We start from the raw sequence: 16763 nt of genomic DNA, 5'->3' as shown, positions 1-16763 counted from the left end.
ATATAATTTAATATTTCTGACTTACGTAGACGAGTGCAGTTTCAAATCACTCAAGAAACCCAACAAGCTTTATTCGAATCCCATCCCCTACCTTAAACAACCACTCACTTAAATCAGTATCATAAGCAAGCTATGGGGCAGTATCAACAGTGTTCACAATCAACAAGATGCATTGCTGCAACCAAGGCTCCTTCAACAGCACCTTCTAAACCTGGAAAGACAAAGAGAGCAGGCATGTAGGAACACCAGGAGCTACAAGGTAATGCACCATTCTGACGTGGAAATATAAATATATCACTGTTCCTTCAATGTTGTTAGGTAAAAATGTTATAACTTATTAGTAGCAATTAAGATGCACCAACACCATAGATTACAGCAAATCAAGAAGGTAGTTCACCTCCACCTTCCAGGGCAGATCAGGATAGGCAGAAATACTGGTCTTGCTGGGGATACCTATGTTTAAAATAAAAAAATGAAGAAAGCTATTAATCCAATGGAATCTATGCCAGCTGTCTATTAAAGTAATCCAGACAGTCCCACTCCTTGCTCTCCATAACTCTGAAATATTTTACTTTTCATTTTATTGTAATTCAATTCCCTATTGAAAGCTTCTAAAATGTCTATAGCCACATTCCTATTAAGCAATACTTTCCAAATACTAACCACTTGTAGTATAAACATTCTGTTATGTCAACTCTTGTTCTTTTGTAAATTACATTAAATTTCACAATGCACTTTTCAACTACTGGAAACAGTTTCCCTTTTTCTATCTAAATCATTGACAATTTTAAGTCCTACTATCAAATGTCGTCTTGAAATTTTCTGTGGAATACAATTCCATTCTTCTACAATCTAGCCACACTACATTAATTCCTTATCACAGCAGCCATTCTTGTAAATCTCCTCTGTACCCTCTTAAAGCCTTCATATCTTTGCGCACTTGTGGTTCTCACAGCTTAATACAATACACCATCTAGGGCTGAAATTAGTTTAGCACTGCTTCTTAATTTTTGAACATCAAGAGCTGGATTTTGTAGAGGAGGACAGAAGGTCATGTTAAGCAACTTCACAAATTGGCAGACCTATCTGCCCACCATAGTTTCATTCCAGGGAAGTGAGGGTGGGATGGAGTCTTGCCTCCTGCCTCCAGGCTGAGGTCCAAGTTGACTATGGAGCAGGGATACAATGAATATTCAGGTTTCAAAGGCATTTGGTACTCTATAAGGTTAATCTGCTTTGTTCCACCTCAATGATGTGTGTCAATTGCCCCATTGTGATAAATATACAACCTTTAAATCTTCATTCTCAACCTACACCACATAATGCCCCCGTGCTTTCTCATATCCTGTGGCCCTTCCATAATTTCTCATACCACCCGTGCCCCACATAGCATTATTCCTCTTCCCTTCCTCTCTGTATGCCATGTATCCTCAACATTTTGCTCAGCTACTGCTCCATAATTATGCCACTTACCCAGTATCAGACCTCAAGAGTCTCTGAAATGGACATGAAAACAACCAAGCTTATGAGAACATAATTAAGCTATCAATCAGTATTTCTGATAATGGGGAAAAAATAGTGCATTCAAAAGAAATAAAATTCCTCAAGCGAACAGTCTATTATAAAATGTTGCCAATATCTATTCACGATCAACATCAAAGGCAGAAGATCCTTTAATAACCTTATAAACTGTCAAAGTACCTGCATGGCCCTTTGTTCAGTTAAGTGGTTCAGGAATCAGCAGATATTTGTGGAAATCCAAGCTTAAAGCTCCATCACAATGCTGCATGCTTATACCAAATTATTAGTTTTTGTCTCAAGAATTTATTTTATCTCTTTTATTTGGATAGAGATTCACTTCAAACAATTGTTTTTCTAAAGGTTGGTCCCAAAATTGTGCCATGTGGATAAATTTTTTCTCCCTTCATGCTTATGCTTAAACTAATTTAAATGTTGCCAAAGAAAATCTGCCATTAACGGACACAGTCAGACACATTTTAAAATGTCATTTAAAAATGATGTTTCAAAAACAATTTATTGATATATTTCAGAGTGATAATTTGGAACAGATTGGTTTATACAGCAAAAAATGATTTTGTTACAAAAATTAAGCATTTTAATTCACAGTTTCAACTGCTGCATGTAAATAATCTAAGTTTAAATTGCTGAAAATAGTTGTAAATATATACAACACAATTTTCTGGTTGGGATAGGCTACAATAGTCCGTTCCTTATTAATATTTGCAAAAGAGTTGTTTAAAAGCTTCTTTTAACGACAAGCCTATGTTTTGCAAGAGGTTTTTATGGCTAATGCAGTAGATCACAGAGACTAAATTTGTACTGAACACAATTTGTGCTAGTGATGCTGATATCAGGAGAATTATGCTCGAGGAATCAAATAAAATCATATTTTAAATGTCTGCAAACAAATTGCAGTAATCATAAAATATAACATTGTGATACAACAAATGTCTGCTTTAGTTCAGATGAGTTTATTTTCATTTTCAATGACATATCATTTGTGTGATATAGAGAGCTCACTGTCCTCCAGAAGCACAAATGTATAAGCTGATAAGTATAAAGATTCATGGGTTAGCAAAAGCAAAGATTAAGAGATTTATTTAGTGTGCAGAGCAGTACTTCTCGAACTAACTAAAGCTACTGTATCCTGCCACAGAATCATAGAACCCCTACAGTGCAGAAAGAGGCCATTTGGCTCATTGAGTTTGCACTGAATCTCCAAACTGCATCCCTCCTTGACCCCCTACCCTATCTTTGTAACCCCGCATTTACCCTGGATGCTACAGGGCAATTTAACATGACAAATCCACCTAAGCTGCACATCTTTGAAACCAGAGCACCTGGTGGAAACCTACACAGACATGGAAAGAACATGCAAATTCCATACAGTTACCCAAGGCTGAAATTGAGCCCTGTGTCCCTGGGCTGTGAGACAGCAGTGCTAACCACTAAGCCACCATGCCACCCAAATCTATGCAGGGAAGAAGTCAGCAGCAGAAAGATCAAGACTTTTGCTTGTTTCTCAATTAGAGACCATCCTATCTCTAAGAATATTGCCAAGACAATTGAGTGAAATGAATGTGAAATATTGTAGATCAAATGTCAATTTACTCGTGAATTGAGTAATTGCTGCTACCTTGGTACGACTTCATATCTTTTAGCATGCTGCCTGAGAGCACGATGGAGACAGATACTCTTGCAAAATGTATTTTTTAAGTAAGATTTAGCGAATGAATAGCTGATGCACTTCTTAAGTATTTTACCTTCCAGGAACCCTTACTAAAAATAATAGTATTTTGTAAAATTTTTTAAAGTGAGAATTTTTCTAGTACTCATAGGATGGACTCATGTTGTATGAGACAATTAGTATCTAAAAGGAACAATTGACATCATGAAATGATGGACTGTTGCTGGAAGCAACTAACCGTTTCTAGTTTGGTTCCAGTTCAGTGCTAAGTCTTTACACTAACAGTGATGTGTACTTTTCATATGTATAGTCCAAGGTATTAGAAATATATCTTTCTTGGAAAAAATATCTTTTTTATGATGACATGTCAACTGTAGAAGATGCAACACAATATTTCTTACAAGTAACTGGTAGCTCATCTGAAGCAGATATGACAGATCATACAGGTTAACAATCATCTAACAAATTTCAAACTTGATAATGCAAGAGTTATTGTATTATCTGAAAATGAAAGTACAAGCTTCTGACAAAGAAATCCATGGCACAAGAAGTACACTGTTCAAAATAAAGCAAATCCTGAGTCTAATCTTAAAATACAGACAGCGATGCCAAGTAGAGCCGGTTTACATCATCATATATGTTACCCACTTGTGAGCAGAAAAGTATGTTATTGCTGTTAAAATTCTACAGTTTTTTTTGAGAAACCTACACAAAATTAGAAGTTAAATATCAGTAATCAAACTAATTTTACTCAACAACAAAGTTCATAGGTTTCAGAAGAATGTTCACTGAACTAAAAGAAAATTTACACCACTCAAGATTTATTGCATTGTGCATGGTAACTGTTCGTGAATTAGAGGTCAGAAGATACAACTGCTTTCACAGGTTTGGAATAATTGTTTAATTGTCCACCAACAGCAGATTAAGTTTCAAAATCTGATCATCAAACATCCTTGATACCACAACCACCAGGATTTAATAGTAGACTCTTCATACAGTTAGTTCAGCTGTTTCAGAAGAAGCAATACAAAAAAAAACATTCTGCTTTACTGTCTATAATTGAAACAGATTGTTACCTAAAACAGTATGTGTAAGGATGGAAGGATCATGAGTGACTCTATCTCATTTTTATTTCAAAAGAAGAAGATTATATCTTTCAGGAATGTGATTATTTTTTCGATAAAATTTTTGGAAATTAAAGATTTTCCAGCAAAATGATGCCCCCTGTAAAGAGCATTCTGAAATTAAGGATCCAGTAAAGTATAGTAAAGTCAAGGATCCAGTATAGCAACAAACTGCACCCTAATGTTTTGTCCTCACCTAGCAGATTTTCAATCCAACCATATTGTTAGTCATTTATAAAGTCAAAGATTTTGTGGGGAGATTGTATAGTGCTAAACTAACTTCATTTATTTGAAATATTTGTACACAAACTTTAATAACCAGAAAAACACACAGGTAGCTTATTAGCTCATATTCATTAATTCAACTTTATACATAGATTTTCAACTTACACATACATTTAATGTGAAATTTTCATTAGTTGCAACAAGTTGGAATAATTGCTAAATGCAACAATACCAGAGGTGCATGTATCACATACCTGTGAATTCTAAATGGTTTCCTGAATGATTTCAGTGTTAACATGCTTATGGTGTCAGCCATGGTTCAAATTGGAGCACGCTTACTTCTGAGTCAAAAGGCAGTAGGTCAAAGTTGCATGACAGGACTGTGCACAAAAAAATGATGCGGTATCCCAGTGTAGTAGCGAGACAGTACTGAAACCCTGAAGGTCTCTCCTTCTTAATAAGATATTAAACCAATTACTAAGAAATAAAAGGTCCTCCAATATGATTCCAAAGAAGAGCGGGGTGAAGGGGTTTCCGTGCTTGATCAATATCTATTTCTTGATCATAATAAAATAGATTAGCTGGACATGGCCATTTTATTGTTTATTGGATCATGCTGTTTGCAACTTAGCTGCACTTGCTTGCTGTATTACAATGACTACACTTTAAAATAACTTCATGTTCAGTAAAATTCTTTAGTAGTCACTATATACCAAATCCTTGTTGTCTGACGAGAGATAAGGGAACAGAATTCCCGCAGACAGTTAGAAATATAAATACCACTATCATGTAAGTCTTCTATCCACTGCACAATGAGGAATGGGGTCTGGGGAATATCTCACGAGTACACAGATCTGCAGAAAGTGAATCTGTGGATATGGGGAGTGTATGTATAAATACGTCTTCCTTTTTATTTGAATGGAGTGGATACTGTATGTGGTTAAGGTGAAATAGCTTCCTCCATTGGTGCTGCTTGTTTTAATACATAATCAGGAGCTTCAGCTTGTTGTTAAAATAAAACTAATGCAACACATTAATGTTCTTTGATGTGCTCACTCTCTTATTAGTAATATAGAGGGTGTTTTTTTTGCTGCTTTCATATAATTAATGTCCATTAAGAATATTAATTAATTTTTGGCACATTAGGTGGCATAGCTACAGCGTTAACTAAGTCAGCTGTGCTAAGGAACAATCTTTTATGAATTTGCTGTTAACAACATATTATGTTGCAGGTTCATGAAAATGATCCCAGTGGAAAATTACAACCTCTAATTCCAGTCTGTCCAGGGTTACCAAAGTGCACTAACATTGCCTTTGATTCCATCTAATTTTAAGAAGGGAGAAGTGAATCAGTCACATATTCATGTTTTTGATGTCTACCTAATGGACGTCTTGTGAGGATATGACTGCCCAATCTTGCCAAGCCTCTCTCTACCCATGGCTTGCCTAATTACTGCCAGATTCACATATGAAGAATGAGATTCTACAGAATTGTAGGGACTCGTGCACTAAGATCCTTGCATGACTCATGACTGAAAGATAAGAATAAGTAAGATTGTAAAGAAATAACCTGCATTCACGTAAGCATTCCAAAAAGTTCACTGACTCAAGGCCTTCAGGCTTCTGAAATCTATCCATAATAGATTCTGGGTAAGTGACTAAGGAGGTAGCCTGGGAAGTAAAACATGGTTTAGACATCGCATTGGTCATATGAGTGGACATGCGAATATCATCGGAAGTGTAAGACAGCATGGGGGTCATGGATCTATTCTGGAGCTATGAGGGGGCATTGGTGGGTGGTGAGTGGAAAAGACTAAAGGGCCTAACAGCTGATTGTACATCCAACACACCTCAATACTCAGTTATTTCAAATCTGTCTCGATGGGTAGATGGCCAGATTTTATCAAATCCCTTTCACCACTGCCAAAGCAAACATTATGCACGCACTAGTGGATTCCACACAGATGAATCTGCTACATTAGGCACAATTGTTTTGATGGCAAAAAATCAGCTCAATGTTTCTTGAAGAGCTAATCCACCAACTTGATGAAACTAAAATAAAATTGGTCTAAAACAGGCTTGCTGTTCTTTAGTGCTTATCAAGTGCACTGTTGCTCAAACTATGATTTTCACTACACAATAGCTGTATCCCTTCTGCCTGGTTAAAAATTTGTTTTAAATGTATATATGTTATCAGAAATTTAAAAAATGGGCACATGTTGCAGTGTAACATGTTGCAATATTGTTCAAGCTATTCACTAGATGGAACTTACAAGTTATGTATGGCAAAAGGGCATTATTACATTTGCTACAAATATCATTGTATTGCAAGGACACAGTGCTCAGATACACTCACCCAGCTCATGGATTTGACCAAACTGCATCTCTGGGCCCTTCTCTTCACTTACCCTCTGAGTACTTATTCCCTCTGAGCCTACCTGGATGCTTACAGTATCCCTATCATGCATTGTCTTGCTTTGCTTTTTTTGCACTTTGCCCTCTAGGTTAATATTACTGCTGCTTTGTCTTACCATTTAGCACAAACACAAAGCCAAGAAGCTGTTCATCATTATCAGCAGGTTTCAGTCAAATCAAGGGGAATAGCTTTTGCTAAGGGATTCCTGGCACAGTAAATCAGGGGCAACCTCTGATGCCAGTCCAGACCCAGTTCAGGGTGGTCAGACTCAGGATCTTTTCCTCATAAGGGATGAAGTTTGAATATGGGCAGCCTACCATCCGCCTTGACTGCTTCTGCCCTTTTGTGGGCTATTTTCCTCATGGAGTGAGAGAGAGGCAGGTATTATGGGAGACGAAAATGGGAGTTATTGCTGTTGGTGCAGGTCGAGAGGTATCCCGAATGAGGGAGTAGGCAGCACAGAGGGGATACAGGGTTAGCGGTTTCAGGAATTGAGGTGGGTGACAGTGAGTGAGGGAATATGTTGTAGGCAATAGTGAGAGTGGGAGAGCATGAACCTTGGTGGGAGGTGAGTGTAGTAGCAGAAATAGATTGAGTGTGAGATATCAGTGAGAAGATGGTGGCACTTACACTGTTGGAGTGGACATTGATCTTCTTCCTACATTGCAGTGCATTCCTCTGCATTTCAGCTGAAACTCTTCAAAGCTGTGTGCCAATGACAGACCAGGCTGGCATAGTTTGTTGTCGCGGCCTCCTGTGCCAGTCCTGGGGGCTGTGGAGGTCATATGTTGGCACCACCCTGTTAGACAGGATATTTATTCCTGTCTACTGTGTCAGGACTGGTGCAGGGCATCTCTGGACTAACAGTGCTCAGCTGGGTGCCCATGGGCTTATAAAAATGGTGCATGTGCAAAGTGTGCCAGTGAATTCCAGGATATCTGCTGCGTGTGTTGCTGCGAGAAAGGCATATGGTAAAATGGAGTAGAAATTTAATGTGTGGTCAGATAGGTTGAGAGAACTCGCTAGGCCTTGTAATAATGAAACCTCCAGAAAATTCAACATAACTCGGACTTAGTAGAGAAAATGTAAGATTTCACTTGGAAGAATATGTGGCAATGCCCTTAGGAAAGTTTATGGATTAGGACTGCACAGCAACAAACAGAACAGCCATCATCTGCTCCATAGAATGTAAAGCAAACAATCTAAGTTTTGTATGGCTTTAAGGCTCAAAACACTCAAGCAGCCACCATTAAAAAGTTTCTGAAACCAGGAGGTTGATGTTCCTGATGGCACATTGAGGATCCTTTTAAGTTGGGAAGCTGACTGAACCACTTTCTGTATACTACACACTAATGTTTTCTCTGAGATTTTTGTTAATGTTTAGAATCATTTACTTGAATTTCAGAATTAGGAAGTGGAGCACTCAATTGGAAATTTTCATGAAAAACTTTTCGGGTTTAGTGTGTGAAGTAGTTTTGACAGTTTTAAAAAAGAAAAGTAACAAATTATTATCTCACTGTCTACAGGAAGTGCTGGGATCCCTGTGACCTTCAATGAAAATGGTGATGCTCCTGGACATTATGACATTTATCAGTACCAAGTTAAGGACAATGCTACGCGTGCATATTCAGTCATTGGAGAGTGGGCAAACAAACTTCATTTAAATGTAAGCATTATACCTTCCATCTTTTGTCAAAAAATACAGTCCTGAAGTGAAATGTGTAATACAAGAGGTTACTATGTGATATTACAGTGTGGTATACAACTGTATACTTTGTCACTAAAGATAAGAGTAATTAGTGTTTCTTTTGTGTTTTTATCTTTTCTGTGGCAGTCATAGTCTCTGCACTTCAATTTAATTCTGTTTAGATTCAGGAGTCACAGATTATCCACAAAAGGGGAGTCAAGCTAAAAATGATTCAATAAACTACATTAAAGTAATTTATTAGGAAACAACAGGTTGAGTATGCTGCATGAGCTGAATTGGTAAGATAAGTATATGACCTGTGGTAGGCGAGTATAACTTAGCACTCTCATTAAATGAATGGATGGATGAAGCCAATTTTTCCAGCTGGGGGGTTGCAGTCTCTTATTCAGTCTGTTCAAAGCCTTCCACTCATTTGTTCTCTTTCTTCTTGAGCTATTCAATGTGTTAAGGAATCTTTCCCCTTCAGCCTTCCTCGTTGTGAGGAAGGCAGGAAGAATCATTACAAGGAACTCCTCCCTGTCTGAAATGATCTTTTTTCCTATTAATTTTAACCTTTTAAAAAGGTAGTTGGTTTACATATGGGTCACAAGATCCAACCTCATCAGGAATGTCTGTGCTTTAGCCTTGTCCTTGCCACTGATAACAGGCCTATTTTATAATTTTTTCAGCTGGCAAACTGTTGCGGCATCTTTCTTCATGAGGTTTCTTTAGTAGTCAATACAATTTGAAGATCTTATAAAGTTATTAAACAGCAATTCCCTGGAAACCATTGTCTGCAAAGTGTTTGTGGTAGAAGTAATATAGAAAAGCATTAAATTCTCCATAAAACTTACAAGATAAGAAACAATTGCCATGTAACAATGATTATTCTAAATGCCAGAATAGATTCAGCCAGACTATAGATAGAAGCAAGTAGAGCAATCAACAAAACAAAAGGCATTTGTCTTTGAGGTCTGAATTAAAAAGAATAAAAAGATTCTTTGAACCACTGTAAGAGACCTCTTCAAGATCTTCTGAAAGAGAAGTTGACAGGATCTGCACTTAAAAGGAATTGCGTTAACAGAAACCACTCTACTACAAAATATAAATTAGTAACTTATGTAGCTGTTGTTTTTTTGCAAGAAGGCTTATGGTTTTCAGTAACTCTACACACAAGGATAAAGAAACTTAAGAACAATTCAAAGAAAATAAAGGAGAAATCCAAATCCTTATTGCAAGTAACTTTTGGAAATAAAGGAATTACGTTTTGGCTGTGCAATGCATGAACAATGACATTAGTCAGTAAGCATAAAGTATGCAAGATGTAGCCATTTTAACAGGAATATTCTGGGGAATTATTGCTTCTACTGTGACTTTAATCATGCTGATTTGGACATTTGCCTGCATCTAAACTGATTTTTTTAGTATATTAACTTTTTAGTATATATTTTTTATCTAAATGAATTTTAGCATTTGACACTTAAATTGTTCAATTCCCCACTATCAAGACTACCAGAAACTTAACTGAACCAGCCACATAAAGACTCTGACTGCAAGAGTATTCTGCAACAAGTGACTCCTCTCTTAACTACAAAAAGTCACTGTTGTAAATCAGGAGTATGATGAAATTCTTGCCTGGATGAGTGTAGATGTAACAACAGTCAAAATTCTCCACAATATCCAAGGACTAACCTGCCCACTCAATTGGCAAACCATGCACCATTTTAAATATTTACTCCTCCATCGCAGGCACACAGTGATAGTCTTGTAAACCATTGACTAGATGCAATTTTGCAACTCACAAGAAGAAATTGTATATAGTATGTGGGGCTAAAGGGGGTCAAAGGCTATGGGGGGAAAAGCAGGATAGGCTATTGAGTTGGATAATCAGCCATGATCATATTGAATGGAGGAGCAGGTTCAAAGGGCTGAATGGCCCTACTTCTACTCCTATCTTCCATGTTTCTATGTAAACCCACGACGTCTGGAAGAACAAGAACATCTGGAACATAAATACACCACCACTTCCAAGTTCCCCTCTAAAAAATCATCATCCTGAGTTGGAACCCTGTTCACTAGACTGAAATGTTTGAACTCCCGACCTATCAGTACCTTGGGTCTACTTTTGCTGCAACGGCTGCAGTAGTTTAAAATCAATACATTCCCAAATGGAATAAATTCTGGCCTTTCTTACAACAGCCACATTGTAGGAAAGAATAAAAATGTTTTCACAATTTCATGTGCATCATAGGTTTTAAGGCTGGGTCTCTTAGCAAGTGATAGCAGCGCAACAGAGCTTGTGGAGCAGCAGGGCTATTCCGACAGCAACTTCCTGATTTCAGTATTGAAATGGACGTGTGAAAAATGCCGATAGTCACTGCTCAATCTAACCTTCAAAAAAGGTGATTTCTGGTAGCCTCACCATCATTTCTGGACTGTTATGTACAATCGTAAACATTTAAAATAAATGCGGGAAGCTGACTTACTTGAGACCTTTAAGAGATCGGGAGTCATTCCATTTGCTTGCTATATGGCAGGATTATGTCCAAAATTTGAAGTTGCTACACAGCTTAGCAAGTTTATGTTTACAGTGTTATCAGTTGCTGACAAGCTAAATGTATGGAGATGGAGAGACTTACTCCTTTGGATCAAACTTTTTTGTTGTGTCAGCTATTTGATTTCTTCCTGTGTGCTTTGTTTTCTGTTTGAATAACTGCGAAAGGCCATTATATATGGCCTTCATCATCTTCCTTCAGTCATCTTCTTCTGTTCCAGACAGAGCTAATCTGCAGGTATTCACTCTTCAGTACCACTGATACTTCATCCCCATACTGTGCTTATACCTGAGTCTCTATTAACTTTACCATTTCAATTTCTGAAACAATTTTGTTTGCTGGTTTTACATGGGTGGTTTTTCAGTTCCTTGTTTTGAAATGACCACCCAACTATGTTGATGATTACTGTTTTTTAGGACACTAGGGGCCAGAAAATATGACATTGTATATTTTAAGTCTCATGGAGACAAAGCTTTCTTTGAGTAAAGATTGTAATGTCAAAGTAACCAGAGACTAACTCAGCCAAACAAATCTGTTCCAACGTGTCTGTTTGGATAGACAGATATGAACTACTATAAAATTCAAATATTATTCATTTTCTTGGGAGCCAGAGCTTCCTAGCCAGTTAATACATTTAGCAATCTAATAGTTGCATATCCATAATTTTGATTTTGACAACTCAGCAACTCTTATGTTTATCTGTTGGTCAAGTTGTCAATAAAGTTATCCCAAGCATCAATTTTCCTGGCTGGTTCTGAAAAGGTTTTTAATATTTGTTACCCCAGAGACTCCTGAGGATCTATCCTTGGTATCTTCTATTTATCGTGTACATGCTCTCCTTGGCTACCACTTGTACGTCTATTCTACCCAACCACTCCTCATCACTACTCCTTTCGGTTTTTCCACACTTGAACTGTTCTGTCATAATGTTTATCCCTAAACACAGCACTGGGTGAACAGATATTTCCTTCACCCTCTCAGTAACAGCACATACTTCTATTGTTGTCACAACTCACTTGTTGCTGGAGCTCTCACTTATGCCTTTGGAATTGTCCTATGGTAACAGTGATCACATAGCAGGTCTTACATCTCCCAAACTCAACAGCAGGGACACTAACTCCCACCAAATCCCTTTCAGCCACCGGCCCAGTGCTCACTAACTGATCTTAACTTCAGGTCAGGCAGTGCCTCAATTCTAGAATTTTAATTCTTGTTTTCAAATCCCTTCATGGCCATGCCACTCCCTATCAATATAACTACCTTCAGCCCTTCTGATACTCAATTTTGATGTTATGTAAACCCCTAATTTTAACTACTCATCCATTGATAGGTGTGCTTTCATCTGCCTAGGCCCTTTCCAAATCTAAACTTGACCAGCTCTCTATTTCCCTTAAAACCTCTTTTGTCAAGGTTTGGACATCTATTTTAATATCTCCTTCTCGATCCTGGTATCATCATTTTATTTAAAAACTATTGTGAATTTGTGTTTACTTACAAAGATTTACCAATGTCACATCATGAATGGTAATTAGGTGTAGGCTCCTTTCAGTTTAAGATCTGTCATGAGAGTGCTCAGCTGGCAAATTTTACAGAAATTCAGCAACTCTTGTTGCAGAAAAGCCCCACAACAGTCCTTAACTGTAGCCAAATGCTACAAGTTTAATTTGAGAATGGCTACTAGTCACATGTTCTACATCCTAGTCATTTGCTCATTAGCTTGTCCCCTCTTAAAGTGATATCACAGCAATGACCTTCCCAGTGAAGAGGCCTAGAACATTTTACCAAATAAAGGTAATGTATAAATATAAATTGTTATCCCCACTCTTAATTGCTTCTTCATTGGCAGCTACATCTTCAGTTGTCTGAGCCCTAAACAACTCTACTCCCTTCTGCCACTCCTTTAAGCCTACCTCTTTGATAATGTGTTATGTATTTATCTAATATCACCTGGCTTGGTGTCAGAACTTGTTTGACTATTTTGAATGCTTCAGGAATTTACTATATCTAATGTGCAAATTATTCTTAATATTGTGATGCTGGGCTTTTCTGAATTAAATACATAGATCCCATTTTTAACTGTGCAATGAGTGGATTTTAAATCTGTTAAAATCAAACCTACGGTATCTATTTGTATATGGGGATTGTTTTGTTTTTTAGGATTTGAATTTACCAGAATTTCTGTATTAATCCCTTGTCCATTTCTGGTATTCAATGGTATGGTTCAAAGGCATTACCATAGATTCAAAACAAGAATAATGTTCACACGCATTTCAACAGTTGATAAACTGGAAACATATAAAATATGTAAATAAAAATATCAGCCTCCCTTACAGCAGTAGATGTCGTTACTTCCACTTACTTAAACAGCAGATCAGTTGGAAAATAACTCAATAATTAAATAAATGAGTTGGATCTGAAGGGATATTAACTAAACTCTTCAATTTATTTGAAGGGACTGAATGCCAATGAAAGGAAAGCTACAATAGCTGCCATTTGTTTAAACAACTGAGTATTTCACCTTACTTCAGTCAGTAATGTTGAAAGTGCAGTTTTATCTCAGTTCTTCATTTTAATATTCCACTGGCTGCTCATACTCATAACTGCAATTTAGACAAGATTGGTCATATCGTTAAATAATGTTTGTTTTCAGCAACTTTGAGCTTTTTGCAACATTATTTAGTTTCTAAAGAGTTTTCTTTTCTTGGATCTTCAGTGGGCATTCTTCAACTGACTATGTTTTCCCAAGTTTGTAGAATCATAGAGTGATACAGCACCAAAGTAGACCATTCTGCCCATTGAGCCTCATTGAAAAGCCTATCCAATTTGTTCCACTCCCCTGCTCTTCCATGATAGACTTGATCATGTTTTATTATTTCTCCAATTATGAATGGAAGTTATTGTTAGCTATTTTAGAAAAATACTGTCATCTTCCATATTGATTCAAAACAAAATGAATTGATCTAGTGCAAACTTAATCATAGATCACAAAAAAGCAAGTTATCACTTAAAGGAATAGGGAAGATTTTGAGTTTGGGAGAATGATTAGATTTTTACTTGAAAGTATCTTATCTAATGTGTACAGCCATCTTTAAGCCATTTCCCAGTTGGTTTAATTTTGAAACATTCCTTGGTGACTCTGCTTACACTTATAGAATTTTTAGATTATTTTGGCCAGCTGAAGCAAGTTTATCAGCTCATCTAGTTTCTTGTAAGTTATATTACACGGTAAACTAATGCCAAAGCTAAATGAAATGTTTGCATATTTGGTAATTAAAATATTTTGAAATGTCTGTGATCAATATTATTATACAAACATTTAACAGATAGTAATTCCTCTTTTCTGTTTCAGTACAGTCATTAACTATAATGTTATATCTCATGGCTGGTGTGCGATATACTTTATTACCATATTGTGGCCTGTGATGTTATAAAGGTCTCAGTCTTGATTTTGCTGTGTTTTACTGCAGCATGATGCACTGAGTGAAGCATGCTATGACTTGCATCTCAATTGCTTAACTTGAGCTCAGACTCTCAAATGCATGTTTTTGTAATAAAGATAGATACCAGGACCTATGATAAAATTCTGTTGAATCCCCAGTACTGTTACACTCATCTTGCTCATAAGTTAGTGGATCTAACATAAGCATCACTTCATCAAGTATGCTGAAGGGGAAAATAAATCCCTGTATCTATGACAAATTACAACAGGTGGCAGAGTAATTAACTGTAATGGCCATTTATGAAGGAACGACTCCAGTTACCATTCCATAACACATCAGTAATAACTAAAAATGGACATTTATGATACTTAGCTTGCATTCTAACACTCTGCTACCACAGTTGTAATAGGAGACCGTTGCTAGCCCTGGGAATTTTAAAGCTGTAACATTTAGAAAAGTGATTTTCTCAGAATTGAAGTTGTTATTCAGGGACTAAACTTTAGGATTGACAAAAGCAGGAAAGATTACAAATGTATTTATTCAGAATAATTTAACAAGGTAAGAATGGTGTAAATTAAAATATACTAAACTGTGATAACACAGTGTGGAGCTGGAGGAACACAGCAGGCCAGGCAGCATCAAAGGAGTTGACTTTTTGGGTCAGGACTGCCTGGCCTGCTGTGTTCCTCCAGCTCCACACTGTGTTGTCTCTGACTCCAGCATCCACAGTTTTTGCTGTCTCCATACAAAACTGTGAATTACTTTTTATGATTCATGGCAGACCTGCGACTTCAATATTGACGTTATGTTGAATAATTCCAGTAATAATACATGCTCATTAAAATGGTGAAAAATGAAAGGGAGTTAGGAATATGTTTGGTTAAAATACAATAAACAAAGGGTATATTACAATCCTTTGTTTTATTTAATAAATCCAAACATCAAAATACCATTTGAATACTCAAATTAAAGGAAAATTATATAATGAGAAAAATTTAATAGGACCCATCATTAGTTAGACATTTTGGTAAAGGTGAAGTTGCCATAATCCCAGAGAGACGTCACTGGTAGTGAGTTTAACGTAAGGGTCACCACGTCTCAGGCAAGGAGCAAGGTCGAGAAGGCAAGGCCTTTCAAGTGACATTAGCCATGTTGTTGGCCTCTCTCTGCATTATAAATCAGCCTTCCAATCATTGGAGCAAGCCAACACTGGCTGGAAGGCTGGTTTGTGATGCAAAGTGATGCCAACAGAGTGGGTTCAATTTCTACGCTGCTGATGTCACTGTGAAGGCCCCACTTTCTCAACCTCACCTCTTGCCTGAGGCATGGTGACCCTCTGGTTAAATTCACCACCAGTCATCTCTCTGAGAGAGAAGCACTATGGTCCGTTGGGACTCTGGCAACTTCATATTAGATTTTGATAACCATTCTCTAAAAGGTTCATTGCACTGGGTCAGTTTTTTTTCTCCTGTATATTTTATTTGCCCTGTTGATAACTAAGGTATTGACTGTCTGCATGTGCACCACATCAACTGTGCTCCAGTCGTCAATCCTACCTGGCATATTCTTAGTCATGGCATGCTGATGTGGTCTCCTTTGAGGTAAATAATTGTATGTACTTTAAGATCTTGCAGGAGCTCACTTATCAGGGGGTTATTACGATGTATTATATGATTTGTTACTCATCAGAAGTGATTCAAGTAGCTGCTTGACAACAAAGGATTTCAATAATTCAAATTTTTCCAGGAGAGAGGTATATAATTTTAAGAATACGTAAAGGGCTAGATTACAATGGAACTTCCATGTCAACTGCATCTTGAAGGGGCATATTGCTATGCATAAATTTAAATATGCATGGTTTATTTTCAACATTTTAGATTGTTGTAATAATGATCATTAAATTCAATTTGCTAAAAAAATAAGAAGTGAATTTGGAACATTTGTTGAATGACCAGTTAGTTTCAACATCAACAACATATGGGCCCTTGGATACAGTAAACTATTCATAGCACTGCTATGATTTCAAATTTGATCCCATGCCATATTCGAGATATTAGAACAGATGACTTAAAATTTGTTCGTTAGGGAAAATGTTAAGAATGACGAGC

General features: G+C 37.0%; 1 protein-coding gene across 1 annotated transcript in view; it reads left to right on the top strand.

Moving 5' to 3' along the window:
• Nucleotides 1-16763, top strand: part of LOC109923503 (metabotropic glutamate receptor 4-like) — a 995260-nt gene that overhangs the window by 712598 nt on the left and 265899 nt on the right. The window contains exon 8 of the mRNA XM_048611839.1: nucleotides 8500-8639. Within this exon, the coding sequence (XP_048467796.1) occupies nucleotides 8500-8639 (140 nt within the window). The remainder of the gene's footprint in view (nucleotides 1-8499; nucleotides 8640-16763) is intronic.

This window comes from Rhincodon typus, chromosome 25 (genome assembly GCF_021869965.1).
Source record: "Rhincodon typus isolate 14 chromosome 25, sRhiTyp1.1, whole genome shotgun sequence".
Classification (NCBI taxonomy): Eukaryota; Metazoa; Chordata; class Chondrichthyes; order Orectolobiformes; family Rhincodontidae; genus Rhincodon; species Rhincodon typus.
The sequence above is the reverse complement of the archived record's forward strand: the minus strand, read 5'-3'. Positions and strand labels throughout refer to the sequence as shown.